Source organism: Argiope bruennichi, chromosome X2 (assembly GCF_947563725.1).
Source record: "Argiope bruennichi chromosome X2, qqArgBrue1.1, whole genome shotgun sequence".
NCBI lineage: Eukaryota > Metazoa > Arthropoda > Arachnida > Araneae > Araneidae > Argiope > Argiope bruennichi.
The window spans coordinates 130,069,898-130,095,634 of record NC_079163.1 but is presented as its reverse complement, the minus strand read 5'-3'; the positions used below and the strand labels follow the sequence as shown (position 1 = coordinate 130,095,634).

Below are 25,737 nucleotides of genomic sequence, written 5' to 3'. Positions count from 1 at the left end.
CTACTGAAAATACTGTGATATTTGGTAATATCAATATTATTTTTTGGAATTCGACTAAATAACATAGCTATTTTTTTTCACGGCTACATATAAATGACAGTGACTGCAAAATTCATTAATTAAAAAATTATTTTGAAAATCATTTTTGAAACCCAAGAGGTTTTTGGTCATACAAATGAACATATGAATATTTAAAGTAAGTTATTATTGCTACTTAAAATATTTAATCTGTTAACATTAAACTGCAGAATAGAGAAGCCCGACTAATTCATAGCTGATATGCGAAAAAATTATTATTAAAATGCTACACCCCAATTTTTCAATTGTGTTACAATTAGTTCGTAATTTGCTTGTTGACTAATATGTAATATTCAAATTCACACGTTTTACAACTATTTACATTATTGTTTTTTTCTAACAAATTTTTTATAAAAAAAATGAATGAGAAAATAAATCTGAACTCGACTATGTTAAGTCAATATATTGCTAGAATTTCCTGGTGATTTGAGACAAATTAATGTAATTAGTACAAGATTAATTTGTCTTACCAAGACAATAATCAACACCTGATTATTTTATTTGAACGATTATTGAAACTGATTTTTTTCAAGATTAGCATAAATAAATAAAACACTAATTTTTTGAACATTTTCAACATTTTTTTTCAGTTTTTAGTTATAAAACTTTTTTATAACTAAAAAATTAGTTAAAATGTAGAAAATTCATAAACAATATGAAATTGCACAGATAGATGAAATTTGCAAAGAAATTAATCAAATAATGCATGAAAAAACACAAAGAATAAACCTGATTTCTATTCTAAATTAATATGTTTTAAAGCTTTTACCTTTTGCTTATCGACTTGAATTTTTATAAATACATTGACTGAACCATTCTGGGGTATTCTTTGATCAGAATTACCACAAAACAAAAAAGAATCAGAATTAGATGCATAGACATTTTGGCTTCTTTCAACTGTCAAAAAAGAACTGTAGAAAAATTCTCCATTCTCTAGAACACCTAGACGGAAACGTTCCTACAAAAAGATACACCAAAAAATCAGGAATTCTACAAAACAATAATAAAAAATTACACCTTGAAACATAATGGCATAAATGATCAAAGCATAATTTGAATTTTTTAGCTATTGAAAATCATTGGGAAGGGAGGAGAAGAGATTTCATCGACAAGCTAGAATATAGTTTAAGATTATTTAAGGACCGGCCATGTAAAAATAACACACCTAACTAATTATAAAATAAGAGGATATTTCTAAGTAATTATAAATTTAATAATCGTAAAATAAGATAGAGTTTCTTTATTTTTTTAAAAAAATTATTAAAATAAGAAATACATCACGAAAGTTATTCCGTGTTTAAATTTGTGTCTTTTAAATAATCGGCAATAGACAGAAATAAGGAGAACAATCATCATTTCATATTTTATATGATTGTATATGAACATTTACAGCTTTTGTGGACTTTGAGATTATATTTAACACGAAAATTTTATATCAGGCACCAACTTAAATAACAGGCATGTTTCTCAGAATATTATTAATCGAATGCAGGAAACTGATATATTAAAACTGCTATGGATTTAAATAAATTTATTCACAGAACTAACAATTTTTAAAATTTTACAGAAGTTTCAGAAATGTTACAAACTACTATTTTCCTCTAAAATCAAAGCACTTATTATTCAATAATGTTATTTTGTAAATATCCAATAAAAATATACAAATTATGTCTGAATACACTGTATTTAATAAAAGTTTGGATACAAAAAGCTTAGAATTAGGGAAGCCTTAAATAAAACATTTGACTTAATCTATACTTATATAAAGCTCAATGTGGGTGTGTGTGTGTTGGCGCTCTACAGGCCAGACCGTTCGACCTACAGCTACCAAATTTGGCACATGCATACCTTGGAGGTCGGGATTGTGCACCTGGGGTCCCTTTTTTTTTGAATTTTTAATTAGAATTTTAATTATTAATTAAAAACTAACTTTCCCGCCAAAAAATCTTTTCATTTCCCCACCGCCAAATGTGTAAGGCTTCAGGGTTTTTTTTTTCTCCCCACGCTAAAGAGGATAGGCTTAAGAAATTTTTGGCAGATTATTTCAAAGGATTCTGTTTATTTTCTTAAAGTTTGATGCATTTAAAGTTAAACATTGTTAATTAATCGATCTTTCAGATTCATTCTGAAGTACTTTTGAATGAAAATTAAACAAAATAAAGGAAATTAAAAATTTCTAATCTGCATAGCGTTACCCTAACTGGCGTAGAAAATTAACGCATTTGCGTTACCATAATTGGCGTTGAAAATTCACACATGCGCATTGTGTTCTGATTGTTGCCAACGGATACGGACTTGGTTTTGAAGACTTAATATGTTTTTGACAGATAATTTTGACGATTCTGTTTATTTTTTTAGTGTTTGATGCATTTAAAACTAAACAATGTTAATTAATCGATCTGTTCATGATGAATCTGAGAAAATTTTGTTGGAAACTTCCTGAGATATTATATAAATTTAGAAAAATATTCTTTAGTGCCCATAAGTTTTAAATACTCAGCGACTCTGTTTTCAGTACTCATATTTAAAAGAAATGCTTCGTTTCAGTAAAAAAATTATTATTATATTTATTGCAGTTTAATCATTTCCACTTTAATTTAGAGCATAAATTCTACGGGAGCTAACAGAAAATTAGAGAGATACCTATTACGTTATGGCTGAAGGCCTTTATAATATTATGAGTTATTTATATGACTATTAAAATTTGAAGTTTTTAAATATTTTAATGAAGAAGCAATTAAGATGGAAGTTCCATAAAATATTTAATTATTAAAATTTTAACGTGCATTAAGATTGGCGAACCGGCTGGTCGCCAAAGGCGGCTAGTACAAAATAAAACACGAATAATTAAGTAATTGTTACAAATTTTAGAGTTATCTAGGATTACAATTTCGTAAAAATTCCATCTAAAGCAAACTCAAAGGGTTCCTTTTTCTTAAACATTTCGGAATATAATTTTTAAAAAATGAATTTGTTTTAATTGAACAAAATAATTTCAATTTTAAAGTTGGTTTTTTTTTTTTTTTTTTTTTTTTTTTTTTTTTTTTTTGCAAATGATTTTTTTATTAAACACAAGGGGGCTTCGCCAGCCCCGATGCGGTCCGATATTGAACGCGATGTCCGTCAGTTCCAGTTAGCAAGTTTTTAAACTCCACTGGCCATTCGTTCAATGCTGAAAGCTTAATTTTTCCATGATGAGAACAAGCATTTTCCGATCGTCCTACTTCCGATTCAAAATTCAAAGATCCACGATGAGAACATACTTTTTGCTCATATCGCCAGTACCTAAATACTGAATTAATTTTCTTTACATTTTGCCGCTAATTTAGCAGCTCTCTATCATCTTTTCATTTCAAATTGCCAGATTCTCGCTCGGTCTTTCTTCGCATTTTCTCCTTCGTCTGATATCGCTGGACACGCCATTATAATTTTTTAAAAACAATTCAGGATTGACACGTGTATTGCATAGTTATTTAGACGACTGCTAGACAAGAGACGAAAAATTTCCGTAATTCGAAAAAGGTAAACAAATCAGAAAATTATTGGTACTGCCACAATCTGTATGTTTAAAAGTATAATTAACAAATGATATTGTTTTAAACTCATTTGGTATTAATTAAAGCTTTACTTTTACTTCCTTGTCACCATTTTATCACCAAGTACCAGATAAATACTTACTGTGGCGAAATAATAATTTTCATTAAATACAGTACAGAATATATAGTACTGAAATGAAAAGATGAAAAAAATTACATTATTGTCATACGTGAGTTTATTTTTCTTCAAAAGAAATTTACATACATACATACACACTATTAGCGTGTTGATTTACCACGGTGTGCGTAATTTAAGTGTTCAATATGTGCACCGCCTCGCTGTAGAAGTGCTCATATTGTTTAATCAGATTCTCAAACATATCCTCCAACAAAGGTTGCTGCAGACTCCTGTAAAAAGATATGATTTTCTCAAGTAATGCTGGCACAGTTCTTGGTTGATCATCACGCTTGAACACACTTTCCTTTAACACTCCCATTCCGTTGACACAGTACACTACCAGAACGACAAAATTTCGTAACAATAGACATCATAGCTGTGTTACTTGATGCCGTCTTATTAAACTTCTCTTGGAATTGTTCTGCCACTTTTTTCAAACTCGGTCCACCTTCACGACCGCTTCCGTATGAGCGGAAATAATGCTCAACTATAAATACTATTTCCTCCATCGAAAGACCCATTTCCAACAACAACTGCACAACACAACTTCCTTTTTACTACTGCGAACACGTGTAGCTGGAGCTATGCCTTGTCAACAAATGCAACCACGTGTTCGAGATGCGCGAGTTTCAGCATTGTATATTTTGGCGCGTACTGTATTTCAAACAATAATAATAAAACAAACCTCAAACGTCATGTGTCAGGTTATTCGTTATCTACCAATCAGCAGTTGATTGAAACGCTTACATGACGCAATGCTTACATGAAATGTTTTTCATATAATAGATAGATATCTTATGAAATATAATTGCAACTAACAGACAGGAGAGCAAATTTTACATAAAAATGTGCATAAATAGATGATATATGCAATAGATATTAATTTGAAATAGTACTTTATAAATTTTACAAATTAAAAAAAAAATACAAAAATTTGTTTTGTAAAGTGTAAAACATCAAAAATATGCAATTTTTAAATACGAATAGTTTTTCTTTATTAATTCTTTAGCTTTGACTAGGAATTCTTCTTATTTAAACATAAACGATTTTCAATGCATTTAAAAGTTTAAACTAGCATTTTATGACGGTATTGTAATTTTTCAAGGGGGAAAGAATTAGTTTTTTCCACTTATTTATGTCGACAACGTAACAAAAGTCACTTGCACAGTGTCAATACTGAAGAACCAGAACCTCTAATTAAAGAGATAAATTATTTCTATTCCACTGCATAAAAGGTTCTCGCTTTCTGAATGGTCACCTTATTTATAATTTATATCAGCATCATCCTACGTATTTAACGAAAATTCTACAACTAAAACATAAAATCAATATATTTTATTTGAAATTTACTTTTAATCGCTTCAAAAATTAAAATATAGAAATATGAAAGAAAAATTCATTATAATAAAAACAAGTATATTTATTTGTGCATGTGTCGAAGAAAAAAAAAGTCGTCTGTTAGATTATAAATCCTAAGACGGACCATCACAATAAATTTCACAAGACAGCATAAATTAGTGGCGCACGAAGCATAATATGATTTTGTTTTACTCTTAATCTTCATCAGTTGTTTAGCAAGATCGGGACAGGACATTTTTTTTTTGTCTTCTCTTAATGTTTCTCCTTAAAAAGTAGCAGAAACGCGCTACAGTTTGGACCCTATGGTGTCCCCTAAGATTGACATCTGGGACATCTATATCCCACTTGCCCCATCCTGAGCAGAGCCTCTGGCGTAAAAGCTCCAAGATCTAAAATTTACTTAACAAAGCTTGCATAAAAGCGCCGAGATTGGTTTTTGCAGCGCTGATAAATTTGGCACACATTTAGACTAAGTTGTGAGCATACAAAAAGTATCGAATATTGCCTCATTCGCTCTCAGCAGTCCAAAAAAAATATGAAAACTAGCTTTTTCAGCGCTAGATTTTGATAATTACTAAAGGCACAGAATTTTGTGAAAAATGGTAAACAGTAAAACATATGCTCTCAATTCCAAAGATTTCATTTCTTTTTCTTTATATTTTTTACTAAAGAACTCTAACAGGTGTAATTATGAAATAAGTAAACAATTATTTTTCTGCCCTTTCGTTTACGTGTTCGTCGGATCCTGCTACAAAAAAAAACCTTCCAGGAAAGTGCACATAATAGATATGCATAAAATTTATTTGCTTAAAATTTTTTAGATGTTTTTAAGGGGCTTATTTTTATTCAGTTCAGCATTGCATTAAAATAACATATAATACATAAAATGACGATCAAAACACTTACAAAAGGTCGAGATGGCATGGCAACTGAGTTCGGTGGCAGCATCCACTCCATCTCATTTTTGTCAAATAAAAATAAATCAGTACGTAATCGATTCATTAAAATTACATCAGGTTTTATGTCATATAAAACTGTATTCAAACCAGACCATCTTTGTGAACGTTCAATCTGCATATAAGAAGGATAAAAGCAAAATATTATTATAAATAATCAGTAATATAATTTTAGTTAAATTGCAAAAATACTCGATTTAGAAGCATATTAATAAGATTCAGCAATAAAAAAAGATTTATGTAATAATAAAGCAACTAATATTTTTAAAGAGAAAAACTTCCTAGTACATTTAAAGCAAGTTCTAAAACAGAAAATTATCATGAACATATATTATAATTCTTTCATTAAAATAATTTCTTTGAAAATATCATATAAATTTATCTTAAAATCCATATAGCATATACATTTCAAATAAATATAGTCATAAATAAATTAAAGTTGGTTAGACTATCAATCGTATTCTAAGGGTAGAGGATGAGAGAACCATAACTGCATTTCACTTCTTTTCTACTAGTGTAGATATTTTAGTGAGTTATTGAAACTTTTATGTTAATTGAAATTTAAATCAATAAGCTATATTTAGTAATTTTAATTTTAAAAAGGAATTCTGAGAAAGATATATATGTCTAAAAATTGAAACTTATATATGTACAACACTCGCACAATAAATTACACTTGGTTTCCGAAACATGGTAACATGCATAAAAAGAGCAGAGTATTCTCAGAAAAAACTAACGGTTTCCTTGTCTACCCACTGTGAAAAGGACAAGCGTTGTAGAGTAGTACAACAAAACGTCACATAATCCGGAAACTAACTCGAATATGGAACTTCATCAAACAGTACGCCTTTTGTGGACAAAAAGCCTGATATAAATGAAATTTACTAGTAAAGTAGTGATGTATGTGTGCACTAATGAAGTTTGAAATTCGACATTCTGTAGAATGCCAACGCAGTTTTAGGCAAACTATGACACAATTAATATTTCACCCATTTCCTATGCATTCTATACAATCACAGATTTATTTTTACAAGAAATAAAATTAAATGAAATTTAAAATAACAATATTTCCTTTCTTGACACAACATATAGCTTCATATTTAATTTGTTTTTTTTTAATACGAAAGGCACAAACTTTGTTTCGTATAAATTACATTTTCCTTACCATATTTTTAATAAAAGATTTTCAATGGTACTCTTTTGGTTATTTTTTCTAAAGATTCGTATTTCTTTAATTAAAATATTTTATAAGTAATAAAAAAGATTCAGGAGATTAAGAATTTTGTTAAATTCGAACCTAATCGTAAGAAATTAAAAACTGTATTCCTCATAAAAGTCCGATTAAATATTTCCATGAATATGTTGCAACAAATTTAAATGATTTATTGCTACAACCTATATTTCAATCTATATACTATTAAAATCCAGAATGAAATATAATTATATTTTTTCTCGAACTAATTTCAATGCAATTTGATCTCAAAAATTTCGTAAATATTAGACTCAAATAATAAAAATTTTCTGATGCCCATTAAAAGAAACTGAGAACAACTTTGCAAAATTTTTAACAAATATCACAGGGCAATTAAATTTTTAACAATCACACACACACACACACACACACACACACACACACACACACACACACACACACAAAAAAAAAAAAATAGTGTCAGTATCTGAATAAAATAGAAACTAAGAGGAAAAAGAATTTTATAGAGCTAATTAATATTATCTTGAATTAAAAGCAAAATAAATTATTACATGTTATTTTGAGGCTAAATTGGAGAAATCGGATGCGTCTTAAAATCGGATTTATCTTAAAAATATGCCAAATGCATTTAATTAACGGACCACCTAGACATTTATATTTTTATAATCTTCAAACACCCCAACTGCAACTCCTACATTTAATGGATGTTTCACTGATTCTGAACAGTAAAAAATTCTCAGCCATAAAATTTTAGACAAATCGGTTCAAAAGAACCGGAGATTTACAAGAAAAAGGGGTTTAGGGGTTGTCGCAATACATGTAAACGTAGCAAATAAGCCATTCTATTAACACTTTCTTTCACTCAAGTTTTCACTTCAGTCGTTAATGTGGTAGCTGTGTTTTAAGAATCATTACTGTTTAAGTTCACCATTAACGAGGTTGAAACACGGCTAAATAACAATTTTAAATGCATGCTTTTATTTGCATATTTAATTACAAAAAAATAGTAGTTAAATAATATTCTTGAAATATCTTTTTTTAAAATATTCAAAATTTCTGGATAAGTTTAGAAATTAATATAAATAAAATAAGCTTAAATCAAAAGGCTTTTGGAGAATCTTAAAAATAAGACATGTGCTTATAGGTGATTATCAAAATAATGGAAACACATGTGAATAAAAGTGACATTTTTGAATGCGCTTTGGAAGCATTAAAATATAGTAATAGCCACCAGTTTTTTTTTTAATAAATAGCATTGAATATATTCTGGTAGTATGTGTTAGCTTTATTAAAGTTCTGTAATTCTTGTATTTTTTTTTTTCAAAAGCGTAAAATGTCGGACCTTTCTGATTTTCAGAGGCCAAATTGTAGGAGCCCGTCTAGCTGGAAGAAGTGTGATCAAAATATCCCACCATTCAGGCGTTTCTAGAGGTACGGTGTCTAAAGTCATGACAGTATACATACAGAGCGGGAAGACAGGTTAGGCAAAGCAAAATAGTAGGCGGAAAGAAAAGCTCAGTGAAAGAGATCGACGGGTATTGAAGCGGATTGTAATAATTAAAAAGCGAACAACTGCAGCAAAAGTGACAGCAGAGCTCAATACCCATCTGGATTCTCCAGCGTCAATGATTGCAGTTAGAAGGCACCTTCATAAACAGAACATTTATGGCAGAGCAGCAATTCCCAAGCCACTTGTCACAGATGTTAATGATCAACGTCGTCTACAGCGGTGTCACACTCACAAAACTTGGTTGATTGATAAGTGGAAGAAAGTAATATAGTTTCGATTCATGTTTCACACTTTTCCCTACAATAGAACGGGTGCACGTTTGGAGAACACCTGCACAAGCGTATGAGGAGGTGGATCTGTCATGATATGGACAGCCATGTCGGACTTTTCTGCTGGACCAATCGTAATCCTGGAAGGAAGGGCCACTGGGGTATACAGAAATTTTAGCTGACCAAGTCCATCCTATGATGCAAACTTTGTTTCCTACAAGAGATGGAATTTTCAAGGATGATAATGCATCTATTCATGCAGCGAGACTTGTCCAATCATGGTTTGATGATGAACACAAGGATGAAGTTAAAACTGCCTTGGCTGTCACAGTCACTCGACCTCAATATAATTGAACCGTTATGGTCTATTTTATAGCATTCAATACAAAATCGATATGCTCCACCTTATCCTCTCTCCCAGAGGACAAAATCGATATCCACCGATATCCTCCACCCAGAACGTTCACAATATCTCCAGGAAGAATTGTACAATATTCCACTAAACACTATTCAACACTTGTATGATTCGATTTCTAGGCGGATCCCAGCTGTATTACATGCCAAAGGCGGTCCTACAGCATACTAATAAAGGATTCTTTATAAGTCTAAGGTGTTTCCATTATTTTGATAACCACCTGTATTTCATGAAGTTTCTTTTTATAATTGAAAAATAATTAGTATAATACTATTGATTTATGCATTCAATTTTCCATCAAAAACACTTAAATTTCATTTTTAAGAATTTTTTAAAAACTTTATCTCTTTTTGTCAGAAAAAATAAAAAATAAGAAAAAATAATTTACTGAAAAATTTTCAAGCTTTTGTAATTTTCAAGCCTTTTTTAAACAAAGTAATTTGTTAAAGTCAAATGACACTGCATTATTCGCACACAAGATGTTTCTGTACTTTATTCATTAATGCTTCATTAACGTATATATAATTAACATTGGATAGTGATTCTCTAAATCTTTCTCATTGTCATAATGTTTTAATGTTGTTAATGTAAGTGGCATCAACATTTTTGTGATTTTCTATTTAAAAGTTTTTAACATATAAAGAATTAATAAAAATATGAAATGAACTTTTATATTTAAAAAAAGGCATAACCTTTGCCTTTTTTAATGAGTATTTTAATATAAACTGAGAATTATTGCCAAAGAATCATTGTATTTTGAAGTACATTAAAAAAAATTGGAATTCTTATGTAACAGTACGAATTCAAAAATTTCCAATGTGTATAATTCATAAACCTTTTACTGAAAATTACAAAATGTTATATGCATTCGAGTGATTTTAATCTGGGGGATGGATATGAATTCGAAATCTGTTCTTAGTTTGAAAAAAGAAATGACTTTGTGTACATCTAAATCTGAAGCCAACAACCAAACCTGAAAAAAATATTCAATACATTTATACAGAACATATTTTTACTCTGACAGGTGTTTACAATTTTATTGTGCAATAATTATTTTCGGAATAACGAGTAATACTCGAATACTTCTTTGATGGACTGTACAACCATAAAGGGACTGGTAATGTATGTATTTTATAGACAGCCACAAAACAAAGATTTCGTTTCTTACATTTAACAAAATTAAATATTTTCAATGTTTTCAAACCAATATAAACGTTCAAGTAAAAAGACTCACTTTCTGTTTCTTCTCCCTAATTTTAAAATAAGAACTTATCATTTTTAGAGCATAATCGGTTTCTTTTAAACATCTAACAGTTTTTTTTTTTTTCTTCTTCTGTTGTTTCTTCAAGAATGCTGCGAATTTTTTCAGTCGAAAAAATGTACGACTTTCACTTGATCAGTAGAGAAGTCACTATACATATTCATATTATTCGTAAGGGAATACATCATATACTTTAAAAATTCGTTTTGCAAAGGAAATATATTTTTTTAGTCATCAGACAATACATACTATTTGCATTTGAAAAACCAAATATTGAAGTAAACGCATTTTATAAGGGGATATAATACTAACTTTTTAAGTGAAAATTCACATTACCTTTAATTTACATGACACATTATTAGATGGCACAGCAGGTGAAATAGCACAATCACGATCTGAGCAAGGATAGAAGACATTCATGTATTCATCTTGTAGATATGATGGCCTATAAAGTTTACAAAAAAAAAAAAAAAAAAGGGAGTGAACATTGAGGGAATTTACATATTTTTCACTATATATAATTAATTCAATCAGAAGTTTTTAAAGCATAAATTCTTCTTCAAAGAAAAAAATGTCTATTGTGCAACAACATAAGAAATTGGTTTCAATCGATACATGTTAGCTTTTTAATAATGATTTAAATGTCAAATCATGCTTTTCATTATGGTTATCTTCTGCAAATATCTGAACTATGTTTGACCTGCAAACGCAAATACAGTATTTTCACTTGATCTAAGAAATATAGTTAATTTCTCTTCTTGTATCAATCCAACAAAATACAAGATAATGAATGCAACTACGTGTATTAAATTAGTAGAAAGGATCTCATATATATATATATATATATATATATATATATATATATATATATATATATATATATATTAGATATACAGGATGCCCCTCACCACCAAACAAAAACAAGCTTTTATGACTAGATATTGCACTTACGCATATCCTTCCAATTACAAAGTTTCATTATATAAGGTTGAAAATTATATGAAAATGTTTTGACTTATGGAGTTTGCTATAAAAAGTTTTAAAAAGTTACATTTTTATATGTCCCACATAGTGTGAAAGTGTCAGTTAGAAAAATGTTTCTTTTATATTCACCAATGCAAACACAAAATTTCACGTTTCAATATACAAAACTTGCAAAGGTATGCTCATTTTTAAATTTAGAAGGACTAATCACAAATTTAGATAAGAAATGTCTATTTCAGAAATGCAAATTTAATTGATAATACTGAATAATTGTCATATGCAAATATATGTTTAGTAGTTCATTTCAAATTATCAAGATTCGTAAGAAATTTGCTACTTAAGCATAATATTGTTTTTTGAGATTTGCAGAAACAAACTGTTTCCCTTTTTCTTAATAAAGCTTTTAAAAAGTAAAATGATCAGACATCTAAACTGAGAGCAACTTCCTTCTTTTCTTTTATTTTTGACTCTGATTTTTTTTTACATATTGCCACTTTCAAAAAAGTGAAAATACTACAATACGCGACAGGATAAGACAATGTTTCAGTCTCTGTTTAACAATCTTCCCACCTTTTGTTTAATGACACATAAATTAATCAAAACACTAATGAAACAATTATGAAGTTATTAAAGTCAAATAGTTAAAAATTCAATTCTTAGTATTTCAACTTTAAAATTACTTAATTAGAATTCAAGTAATAAATCTGGATCGGTGTTTAACTTGTCTTCCAGATCTAGTCAAGATAGTTCTGAACTTCTGGGACAACTCTGGAACAGAATTGTTCATCGGTGATTCAGAAATTATATTTTCCTTTTCAAGTGTTTCAGATTCATTTTTCCAATCTGACTCCATAGATGAAGATATTTCGAGGAGGATATTTTCTTTATTGGTCGAACTAATTTTCCAGAAGCGGTTTTGACATGAACAACACGAATGTTGCCGTTTTTTCTTTGATATATCTCAGTTACTTTGGCTAGAGACCATAGCACTTTGCGCTTGTTGTCACACTCGATGAGAACTATATCCCCAATTTCAATCATTCTGGAAATTAACATTGTTGATGGACGTTGAACCAATAAGCCGAGATATTCCAATCTAAACCTTCTTCTCAGAAGTTCTCGCACACCTTGAAGATGTCTAAGCCTCTGGTTGAAATCAATTTGATTTAGGTGATCGAAGTCAGGTACACCAAACTCTGGAATTTCACCTAAAAACAATGACGGTGTCAAAGGAATCAGATCGTCAGAGCCCTCTGTCATATATGTAAGGGGTCTGGAATTCACAGTTGATTCGCAGTCGCACAACACATTCATTAACTCTTCGTAGTTTAAAGACGCCTGGCTCAAGATACGACGTAAAAGTTTCTTAATCATTTGCACAAGTCGTTCCCAAAAACCGTCCCACCATGGTGTTGCTGGTGGATTAAACTTCTAGTCTATCTTAAGTATGGCAGCTTCCCTTCCAATGATATTTCAATCAATTGACTCAAAGAGATTGTTGGATCCGACAAAATTACTACCATTGTTGCTGTAAATTATTGATGACCGCCCTCTACGTGCAATAAATCTTCTAAATCCAAGTAAAAATGCCTGAGTAGAGGGTCAAAATCAATTCCAAATGAACCGCTCTGAAAACAGCACAGGTGAAAAGTATGATCCAGGCTTTACTCTTGTCCTTCAAAACTATCCACTCCCACAATTTCGAAAATCTTAGCATCTCTAACTCTATTTTCGGGTAGAGTAGCTGGCACTTTCTGCAGTCCTTTAGCTTCATGCCTTCTGCATTTAACACATCGAGATAAAGCTCCTCGGATAGTTGATCTGCTTTTGATAATCCAAAAGGTTTCTCGAAGTTTGGAGATTAATACATGTATCCCGGCATAACACAAAGATAGATATTTATGAAGTATCAACTTCTCCACAACTGCCTGCTTCTTCGGAAGCAACATGGGAAAAATAAAATTTTGATGGTCCTTTCTTTCAGTTAATCTGGTCTTAACACGTAAAATGTCTTCCTCATCTTTGAACACACTAAGTGACTTCAGCATCTTTATATCTTCTGAAGAAAATGAATCTTGTTGAATAATCTTTAAGACAGATTTCTCTGCCGTTTTTAGCTCACTGACCGTTAACTCGCCGCCTTCCCTTTCTTTTTTTGTCTTCTGGCAATTTCCTATAGATCTGTGTAACCAACCCATCATTGTTAGTATTTTCGTGTACTTTAAAAAGTAGTTGAAGACTCGTGAAGAAAAATCATCGACATAGCTTAAGGACGTCATTACTTCTCTACGTTTTTCTTTGTTAGCCTCCACTTTGTAATCGATTGGAGCAGAATGAGGCCATTCTTCTTCCGACAATGCCAGCCAATGAGGCCCCTCCTACCATCTGCATTCAATAAGTTTCTTCACTAAGCATCCTTTTGATGGCATGTCAGCTGGATTTTCTGTACCAGCTATATGGTGCCAATTTTTAAAGTCCACCAGTTTCCTAATTGCTGAAACTCTGTGATTCACAAAAGTTTCCCGAGATTCTACATTCTTTATCCAGAAGAGGGCTGTCGAAGAGTCGGTCCAGTAATACTCTTTTGGAATTACTACCTTGAGGTCCTTCTTAATGAATAAAGCCAATCTCGTTCCAATAAGACAAGCAAGCAATTCACGTCTTGATATAGTTGTTTTTTTCGACGAAGCTACTCTAGCTTTAGCTTGCAATAATGTCACTTTGACTTCATCTGATTTTTGGCTTCTTAAAAACACTACACTCGCATAAGATCTCTGTGAAGCATCGGAAAATGTATGGAGGTTACAAGACTGTCCATCGGTCTGAATAACTTTCCCAGGAATATTTACTGATGCTAACAAGGGCAATTCCTTAACCTATTTCATGAATTTTCTTTTGATTTCCTCAGGCAGCTCTGTATCCCAGCTCAATTTAGTTTCCCAACTATTTTGCTAGTATACCTTTGGTCGAAGCGTTAAAGGACAGCTAAAACCGATTGGGTCGAAGATTTTCTATGCAATGGATAACACGTTTCGTCTTGTCACTATGATGTCATCTAAGTCGTAGGTATGTCACAAAACAGTGAATCTTCAAACGTATCCCACATAAGACCAAGAACCTTTAGTGGTTCACTTATTGTCGATTTCGCATTGTTCGTCTCTGTCAGCTCCCACCCTCTCAAGCCGAAATTACCACTTGCCATCAATCGAGTTGACTTTGTAATAAAATCTTCTGCTTCTTCATTCGAATTGACTGAAGTGACACATGTATCACCATAAAATGAAGATTTCAATTTTGAATCTGTTTCTTTTAGAGAAATATCACACTGATCCAAATGCGAAGTGATCACTGCAACTAATAAAAATGGACTGCATTTTAATCCGAAAACTATTCTGCAGTGTCGAAATTCTCTTATTTCCTTTTGTTCAGAGTCTTTCCACCACAGAAATCTCAGATAATCACGATCATTTTTATGAATAGATATCTGAAGAAAAGCCTTTTTGATATCTGAAATAATTTCTTTTTTTCTCGTCTAAAATCAAGAAGCAAGCTTGGTATTAATTAAATTGAACCTTTACCTTGTTACCTTGATTATTTTTCACCTTTTGTGAGACAGTCGTTAAGGGAAAGAAACTCCTTTTGCTTACACGAAGCGTCAAAAACTGGTCTTATGGATGTTGTAGAGTTCTCTTTGAATATCGGCCTGTGTGGAAGGTAATGACTATGCACAGTTTTCTCCTCTTCTGGTACTTCTATTATTCCGGATTTAACCCATTCTTCGAACACTGCATTGTAAGCTTCTGCTTTATCTTTCAACATGAGTTTCTTTGTCGTGGAAATTAGACTTTTTTTTCGCTACTTTTCTGTTACTGGGTAATTTGTCTTTCTCACTGATACAAGGTAAAGAGACTTCATATCTATCCTCTGTCCTTTTCAGAGTCTTGTGAAAATGATCCCATACTGCTTCTTATAATTCGACATCACTTCTATTTTCTTTGGAATCTGTAACTCCCAATGCCTCTAGTTTCCACAAGTTTTCTATGTCGCTACTGCGAACCAATATGGAGGTTATCACGGAGGACAGACACATTACTTTCTGAAGTGTAATAATTTATTCGCGCCATAACTGTCCATCCGAGCAAAGATTCCACAGCAACCAATCCGTTTTCTAATTTGTGAACTTTTTCCGTTAACAATGCACCTGCGACGTCTGCTCCAATAAGGATTTCTGTTTTCAAATATTTTCTTCCTACATCAGAGACAGTGATACCTTTTTGTTTTATTTTTTCTATCCATGGTCCAGGCTGCAAACTGGTCAATGGTCCATACATCTTCAACTGTTCCGAAAGGTTTAATCTGCTAAAATAATTGCCATATAGGCTACTAAGAGACACTTCCTAACGTTTGTGGGTTTCTTTCTTTGTTGTGGCTCCTCCAAAAAGAGCATGAATCAAAGTTTCTGTTCCATTTAAATGGCTCCCAATATCTCCAGTCGTTCCTTTTAATATGTATACGCTGTGACCCAGTGTCAATGAGTGCCCTTACCGTTTTCTGCCTTTTATTAGATTCGATATTCACTAATAAAGTTTGAAGATACACTTCTTCTGGATAATTAAAACAGGTGCTTGCTAAAGATACCTTTTGTGCATCCTCCTCCTCAATTTTATCATCTTTCTTTTTACATGTTTGTAAGTCTGGGCGCATTACAGTCCAATGTCTTCTTAAGCATATCAATCATCGAACAGTTGACCTATATTGCTTGGCCCTATGTCCAATTTTTAAGCAGATGAAACATCCATTCGTTTTCTTAATTTCATCATTCTTTTGAGTTAAAGTCATTTTTTGAGTCACAAAACAATTTTGGCTTTCATGTTGTTTCTCACAAAAAATGCCAAAGTTCTTTTCCTCAAAGTAAAATGTTTTCTTATGGGCTGAGAATAATTCATTCGCAGTATGCACGGGATCTTCATTTTGGAACCTTCTAACTTCGTTCTATCCCTTCTAACTTCGTTTCGTGCACCAAAATCAAGTTTAAAACCAGCTTTTGCAGAGAAATTTTCTGCTCTCCCTCACTTCATTTCTCAAAAATAACAATAATTGTTTTAATTTTTCGAAATAAGTATTTTCTTCTGTAATTATTGATGCATGATTTCTCAGCCAAACTCCTAATAACTCCTCGGGAATGCACGATTCAACGAGTGGAATAACATGGCATCATATCTGTCGCTTGTCATTTCAATGTATTCTAATTTGTACAGCTCGGACACACTGCACTTTTTTCTTTGCTCAGTTACATTTTTAATAATTAGACTTAACAATTCTCGGATATAAAATTCCCGTCCGAATCTATTTTTCAAGCTTTCTATTACTTTGTGATAATTTTCCGCGGTTGCCGGGAAGCTGTTTACAATGTCACGTGGTCTAGTACCAGGTATGGTAACTTGGATCAAGTACTGAAGTTTATCTTCGTTCTGAATTTATTTATCATCAGGAATTCGTTGGAATTGCCCCCAAAAATGGTAACCAATCATTAATTTCCCCACTGAATTGTTTTTATACTATTTCAGGCAGCTTGAGTTTTCGTTTGTTTAAGTTTGGAGACACACTGGCGACGGATTGCGCAATTTGGCTGAAAAAGAACATTTCAACTTTAACTTTAATTAAATCTAATTTTTCTCTGTATTTTTCGACGCTTTCCCACTCACTGTTAAACTGCTCTTCAGAAGAATATTTCGAATCTAAAATGTGAATATCATAAGAACGAAGTTCGTCCGACAAACGTTCTAAAGTTGTCAATTTTGATCTTACAAATTCTTCGCCCGGATTTCCTTTATCCCTTTATCTATTTCAAGTTTAATTCCATTACATATTCTCGTAAATGCGCTCTAATAGGTTTTCGTCTCTGAATTAGTGCTTCCATTTCCATAAACAGACAAAACATGAAAGAAAAATGTAATAGATTATCTGATTTTCAACGCTGAAAACATCCGTTACTAAAAGATAAATAAATTGTCTGACCTGTATTTTTCTTCCTTATTTTCATAAAATCACTTACCGAGGTCCCCAAATTTTGAGATTTGCAGAAACAAACTATTTCCCTTTCTCTTAATAAAGCTTTTAAAAAGTAAAATGATCAGACATCGAAATTTAGAGCAACTTCCTTTTTTTTTTATTTTTGACTCTAATTTTTTTTACATGATGCCACTTTCAAAAAAGTGAAAGTGCTAACAATACGCGACAAGATAAGGCAATGTTTCAGGCCTGCTTTTACCAGTTCAGTCTCTGTTTAACATTGTTCACTTTGATTGATCAACAATTGCAAATTCGATTACTTGAGAAATTGGACATTTAAGATAACTTCTTAAGATATAGAGAGGTACAGGAGTGGTGAATAAGAAACTTAAATTATTCTTTTTAAAAGAACAGCGTACTTCAGAAACAAGGAATGTTTGGAAATATTGTATGTAACCGTAATGCTGGTCTAATTGCAGAAGAATACAAACGTTCGTTTTCTGATTTCCAGATATCCATCTAGGAAGCGTGTTTACAGAATGGTTTAGCGATAACTAATTACAAGTCCTTTACTTTCTCGAGGAGAAAAGGGGAGATGAGGCGTTATACAAATGATACAGAATTTTACAATCCGGCTTATTTCTCAAGCTATTCTAATATTAGTTTGCGAACAGTCAGTTCAGAACTCAATATCTTAAAAACGACAGTGTAAAGCATATTTCAACTTAATAACTGGCATTCATGTAGCATTCGTGGAATTTATAGACAACTATGCGATCGAGATCTGGAATTTTACAACTGGACCCCCCTACTTCGGTAAAATAAAATCCGTCTTTTCGGAAAAATGTAATTTCGGCAAACGGAAGTCGCTTTAATTCAGAAAGAAACGTTGATCTTCAAAACGATCCATTTTGAAACGGTAAAAATTTGTCATTCGAACAAGAAGTTCATCAACAGAGGCAATTTTCAATAAATGTATTTCGAGGCATTTCTAAAAACTCGTTAATTAGTCTCACTTTGTAACACAATACACTGAATGTTTACCAATATATTTAGTTAGTTTTGTTTGGCATTATATCCTAACTATGGGATGAATTGCCTTGGCACAACATGGAACATGCAGATTTTTGCCAACAAATTCGTAAAATCTATTTTTATGACACAGGTGATAAATGAACTGGGTCGAATATACACAAGAATTGTTAAAAGAATGCAACTTCGTATAGATGTCAAAGAATGCATTATCTCATCTCAGAAAATTTTACAGAGAAAAACACGAAATTTTGGGTCCTTATAGAGCAGTGTAAAAAACATTTTATTCATTAATATTTTGTCGCTATAGAGGCAGCATAAAAAAAAATTAAAATTTTGTGCCTTTTTATCATTACTCTCTACAAGAGCCAAAGTATTTTCAAACATTACTTTATTTAATGAAACTTTGTAACTGGAAATATATGCCTAATTGCAATAGTTATGGAAATAAATGTTCTTTCCACTTCTTTGAGATACATTGTCTATATTGTTTCAAGATATTTTAAATTCTGTATCAACCGCAAAAAAGCCTCAAGACTGTCATCGCAATATTCTTATAAAATTTGAGTTAAAAATTTAAACATTCCTGGGAAGCCAATTTCTATGAAAATATTTTATTTTATACTGTCTTTTTAAATTGTGCTTTAGCAAGAACTTTTTTAAGAAGGACTTTTTTTTAAATTCAAAAGCCAAAACAGATAAGATTTTTCAATTGAGATTTATTGATAAAACTAAATATGCTTTGACATGCTAAACTAGACTTGTTTAAAACTATAGATCATGAAATAGTGAATCATGAACTCTAATTCGTAGTAATTATGTGTCACAAAATGTAGATTCAGAAATTTATAAAAAGTGTTAAGTATAGAAAGATATTAAAAGCAAATTTAAGTCAAGAATATTTAATAAAATATTCGAAATGTATTAAGAAATTCAGAAGAAATTGTTAAATTGGGAGTTTTAAACCAAATATTTTCTATACAAACCTTTCTTGATAACTGTAGGGCCAAAGCCTGTGATGCAGTTGCTGCATTTTACAACATGAGTCAAATAAACTATTAGTATCATCAAATGCATTCAGCGATATTTGATTTATATCCGATACTGAAATTAGCATTGGAGGAATGAACATCTTCAAATCTGAAATAAAAGAATACAAAAAAAAAAAAAAAAAAAAAAAAAAAAATGAAGAGAAATGTAAAAAAGATAACACGTCTGCCTTTAGTAAACAATATATGCTACAAGGAAACAAAACTAAATCCCTACAAATAGAACTTTATACTTTTATACGGGACGTTGTTATTACACTTCTGCCATACTAGTTTGCCATGCACCGAGCAGCCCACTTCATTATGATCACCTGACGATTTCATGAAAACGAGTTACTGCATCACAGTGTTGCCGCTAGAAGGCGAGATAGCTATAAAAAGCGAATGCAGGGCAAGTTAACCCTAAATAGCATTGTATTGCTTGCGAAGATATGGTCAAAGAACGTGATTTAACTGAACTTGAGTGTGGGATGATTATAGGTGCTGGATCGTCGGAACCAGTATTAGTAAAACGACTACATTTGTGAAGAGTTTGAGAGCAGCAGTTATTAATGTTTACAGTGAAAAGGACTACCAAGCAGAAAACCGGGTCTTCACAGCAGGCTTGTGATCGTCACAAGTTACTGAATGCTCGAGCTGAAAGGCGACTTGCCAGAGTTGTTCAGTCCAATAGAAGAGCAGCAGTATGTCAAATAGCGGAGAATCTTCATCAAGGAGCAATTGCAAACGAACGTGAACGAACTTTTCACAGCACATTATACCGTATAGGTTATGAAAGCCGATGACCTGTTGGAAAAAGCCTCTACTGCCTGCATTGAATGAGAGAAGATGTCTCCAGTTTGCAAAGGAGCACAAGGACTAGACAGTAGATGACTGGAAAAGGGTCATGTGGTCCAATGAATCACTTTTTCAGTTACACCATGAAGGTGGCAGGGTGCGAATATGGAAAAAACAGCATGAAAGTATGGATCCCAACTGCACTGCCACAACACTTCATGCTAATGGAGGACATCTTATGGTTTTGGGGATATTTTCTTGGCATTGATCCCTGTGAAACAACGTCTAAATGTCCAACGGCATTTAAGTGTTATCGCAGATCAAGTACATCCTGTTATGTTAATGGTTTACCTTGACGGGATGGTTACTTCCAGCATGACAATGTTCCTTGACATGAAGTTGGCATTATAGTTAGATGGTTCACAAGCTATGGCGGAGCATTTGCTCTGCTTTTTTGCCCTGTACAAATATCAGATTCAATCCAATTGAGAATTTATGGGATGAAATTGAATGGGATATCAGGCAACTGGATCCAGTACCATAAAATCTTACGGAATTAGAAAGTGCAGTCCATCGGATATGGTCTCAAATTCCTCCTACAATCTAGCAACATCTCTTAGAATCCATGCCAAGATGGATTCATGCAGTATTAGGGGCAAAAAGGGGTTCAACATTCTATTGAGGGGATGGTTATAATAATTTGGCCGCTTACTGTATAATTCCTGTTAGAATTTATTTCAGTTCAATCTATTAAATAGCTAACATTTTTTAAAACACTCATCTGATATCTAATAAAAATGCAAGATAATGGACTGTAAAAAATACGCAATTTAGATAAAAATAACAAAGGCAATAACCTAGGCAGATATTTTACAGTAACTCCGGAATTTTCTTTTATCATGTACAATTTTATCTATGGTGGGTCATGCGACAAAATTCATCATGAAATTATACATTCGATTAGTTGTTGGGGGCCGCTTGTTTTAGCCAACTCAATGAACGGAAACTAAACTAATAAACTAACGCATAATTTAAATGCTTAAAAATGTGAACATTCGCTTTAGTTGTATTAGTAACAAAGGCATTTCCAAATAAAGATTCTTTTGATTCTGAAGTTACATTAGACTTATATTCCAACATGGGCTCAGGTTTTGTTTTCGCATGTTCAGACTTTATATTCTTCCTTTTTCATTTAGTTATTTTATCATTATTCATAGAAGAAAAAAAAATTAAATATAGTCAACTGTTATCGGTACATGTGTAATTTTAATGTTCATAGCATATTAATAAATTTCTTTTTCTCTTGCATAGATGCGAGGAAAGAATCTTACATTTTCAAATAAAACATTAAAAGCAACTCATTTAATACAAGTCAATCTAAATTGGCTGAACTAACCCTAACAAATAATACCAGACATTTATTGAAAAAATTTTTTCATTAGATTTAAGCTCGTAAAGCTATTATAATTATAAAGAAAATAATCTATCATAACTGGATGTTTTTTAAATTTTCAATAAAATTAAAAAAAAATTATTTTAAATTTAAAAATTAATAAAATTTATTATTTAAAATTTAAAATATATATATAATTTATTTTTAAAATTATTAAAAGCGATAAAAGTCGGAAATAACGGCAAAGATGTGGGTCTCATTATTATCTGTTCCTCAGGGCCACTAAGGTTCTAATTATATCATTAATTCATGTTCGTTTTATTTTATTCAAAGTCTCAAAAATTGTTGTCAATCTTTATATAATTTACAAAAAGCTCAAAGCATTATTTAGAAATTTTTTTTTCTGAGTTCAACAGTGTAAGATATGAGTTTTTCAAGAATTTTTATACTTAGTCAAAATATTTTAACCAAAATTTTCAATATAGAATATTTTTATCAGTCAAACTTTGTTTCCCTCTTCTCTTTACATGAAATCTCAGTCATGATTCTTCAGCAGAAAATAAAATTTCTCAAATGGATTTTTCTACCACAGCAATCTTGAGCCTGAAAGGTTTCTTTTTTTAACCTTTTTATTTATCACTCATAAATCCATTATAAATCGCTATTTCCATAAAAATAACCTATCATAACTAAGTTTTTATAAAGCCGCAACAAAACTCTTTGGGAAATTTGAAAAATAACAATTCTCAGTTATTAAAAAAAAAAAAAAATTAGGTATTTCCATCATAACGATTTGAATATTACAGATTTTTAATGTAATTAAACTTTAAAATTTTTAAACAAACATAATAAAACACTTCTTATAAAAACTTTAAGTAAAAGAATGATAAATTACTCTCACAGATGGGTAATACTGAGAGAATCAAAATTAATAGCAAATGGTATACATGTAGCTCAAACCTTTTGTCAAATGCTAATGTTAAAATAAAAACTTAAAATGGTGATTTTACTAGAAACCGAGCTGAACTATTTTGGACCAACAATTTTAAAAGTAAATGAATGCCTTTATATGAATGTAAATATGCATTAAAAATAAAAGTGAAGATTTAAAAAAAAAAAAAATTGAAATCACATCCACAGAATGAAATAATTCATTTATAACAGAATTCTATCTTAATCAATTTTTTAATATTTAATTATCAATAAAATCTAAAAAGTTGCTTCTAAATGTCATAGATCAAAAGTTAGGAACTTACACTTTTATTATATGAAATTTGAGAAGGAAAGACAAATTCATAAATGAATATACATAACAGAATATTTGTATACAAGAATACATATCACAGAATCAGGGCCGGCCATCTGGGGGGGGGGGAGTCGGCGGGTGCTATGAGGGACCCCACCGTGATTAAGAATTAAAATAGTGTTCTGAACAATAATAGCGTTTACACGTACTGAAAGTATACAAGTGTGTTTCCACGTGGCTGGCTGAGATTCGACTGACGCCGTTATTAGGCAATGATCGCAGTGATACCTATAAAAGAGGGGGGGGGGTGATTTATGAATAAAGAAATCCCCTTTTAGACATGTTAAGACAGAGAGACGCTACTTCTAGGCTCTAGTGGTGGCCAGAAATCGAGGCTGAGGCCAGGTTTAAACGGACTTGTAAATCATCAGCTATATACTTTTTTCTGCATCTAATGTAATATTTTTTTATGCGTGCTATTATGTTTGTTTATATTAAGTTACTCAAACAAAAAGTAAAACGAAGATAAATTAAACGATCAACTCCTAGCAATGCACATTGCATTACTGCTTCACCGGCCTTGACCGGAATGAAAAGAACTAAGGAAAAAGTTTAAATGTAGCAGTCGGCGGATTTGGATATATATGAAGTTCATAGTATATATTATAATCTTGTGTACAAAATCTTGTATATAATCTTGTGTACAAGTGTACAAAATATTGTTAATATAAGGTAAATAGATTTACAATCATTTACATCACCTACTAGGTAATAGTTTATAGTATAGCATATAATAATTTGATAATTCATTCTATAAACTGATTAATATTGTTAGATATAACCAAGTCCACGCCAAGGAAATATTCCTCTGGGGAGTCAAAAAAGAAAATTATCAGACTTAAAAAAGAAGGAAAGCTAAACTTCAAGAAATCACAAGTAGATCTGTTTTCTTGGCTACGAAGTAATTCTGGCAAAGAAATTGTTTCAACTTCAAAAATTACAATTCAAACTTCAACTGGAGAAGAAAGTTCAGCGCAAAGTACACAGTCTAGCAATGAAAATGTTGAAAAGGTGAAATTTGTTGAAGAACAATTTGTGTGTTTATACAAATGTGACCGAATCAGAAAATACTGACGAAAATGACAATAACAAATATGATCAAAAGAGTATAAATGACCCTGGTTTATGGCCAAGTATTATAACTGATAAATTTAGAATGTTTTGTGTTAAAATCGGACCTGTGCAACATAAAGGAGTTTTTGCTAAAAATGCTGAAGATAGATCATTTCTCATTACATACTACTTTAAAAAACGCAACTTCGCAGCTGGTTAATTTAATCAAAGACGCAAGACTCCGTATTTTGTTTTTGTTATTTACTGTTTTCCAAAAGAAGAGGAAATGACCAAACTACATGATTTATAGGTGGCTATAATAACTGGAGAAAGCTGTCAAATGTAATCCAAGATCATGAACGCTCTAGTTGTCATATTAATTCGTTTATTGCTTGGAAAGAATTATTAAAAAGACTAAATTTATGTTGGACTACTGATAAAACAAATAAGGTAATATAAGTAAGGAAACGGCACGACTCAAATTACTATTTCAAAGAACTGCAGAACCCACGAAATTATAGGTAAGTCTAATAATGGAAATTTTTAAAGTTTAATCGAATTATTAAGTAAATACAATCCTGTTCTAATGGCTCATATAAACAAAATAATAAATACTAAAAATAGAATTGTGCATAATTTAGCACATAGGGTCACAAGAACAAATGAAGGCCTTTACAAAATTAAACACGATATAAAAGCAGCCATGTACTATAGTATCCAAATAGATTGTACTCCTGATATTTCCCATAAGGAAAAAACTTCAATCATTATTAGATATGTAAATTTTGAAAAGAAAAGGTTAACTATAAATGAGTCATTTATAGGGTTTATTGAAGTAATTTATCTGAGTGATGAAGGACTAGCAAAAACTCTATAGGAAAGATTAAGTGAACTTGATTTAGATATTATGAATTGTAGAGGGCAAGCATACAACAACGGTAGCAACATGAAAGGGAAATATAAAGGTGTACAGTCTAGAATACTTTCTCTAAACCCGCATGCAATTTATGTGCCTTGCCTATCACACTCCTTTAATTTATTAATTTTTGATGCCGCTTCCAGCAGTATATATTATAAAATTTTTTTATGATATTACAACGTTTATATTGCTTATTTTCTGCATCTACAAAAAGATAGGGAATTCTACAAAAGCATTTAAACATTACTCTTAAACCCCTATGTGACAATCGTTGGGAAGCCAAGATAGATTCGGTTAAAGCTGTGTATACACAGTTTGAATAAATTTGTAATGCCCTAGAAGAATTCATTGATGTAAGTAACGATAATACAGCGGTATCCGAAGCTAAAAGTTTATTAGATGCGATACAAGAAATGCCATTTATTTTATGCTTAATA

At 31.3% G+C, this 25,737-nt stretch overlaps 1 protein-coding gene across 1 annotated transcript in view; it reads right to left on the bottom strand.

Moving 5' to 3' along the window:
- Positions 1-25,737, bottom strand: part of LOC129959988 (intermembrane lipid transfer protein VPS13B-like) — a 200,936-nt gene that overhangs the window by 34,365 nt on the left and 140,834 nt on the right. Inside the window, exons 39-42 of the mRNA XM_056072952.1 lie at positions 19,790-19,943; positions 11,112-11,220; positions 6,058-6,222; positions 848-1,036 (exon numbers count right to left, since the gene is read on the bottom strand). Coding sequence (XP_055928927.1) covers positions 848-1,036; positions 6,058-6,222; positions 11,112-11,220; positions 19,790-19,943 — 617 coding nt within the window. The remainder of the gene's footprint in view (positions 1-847; positions 1,037-6,057; positions 6,223-11,111; positions 11,221-19,789; positions 19,944-25,737) is intronic.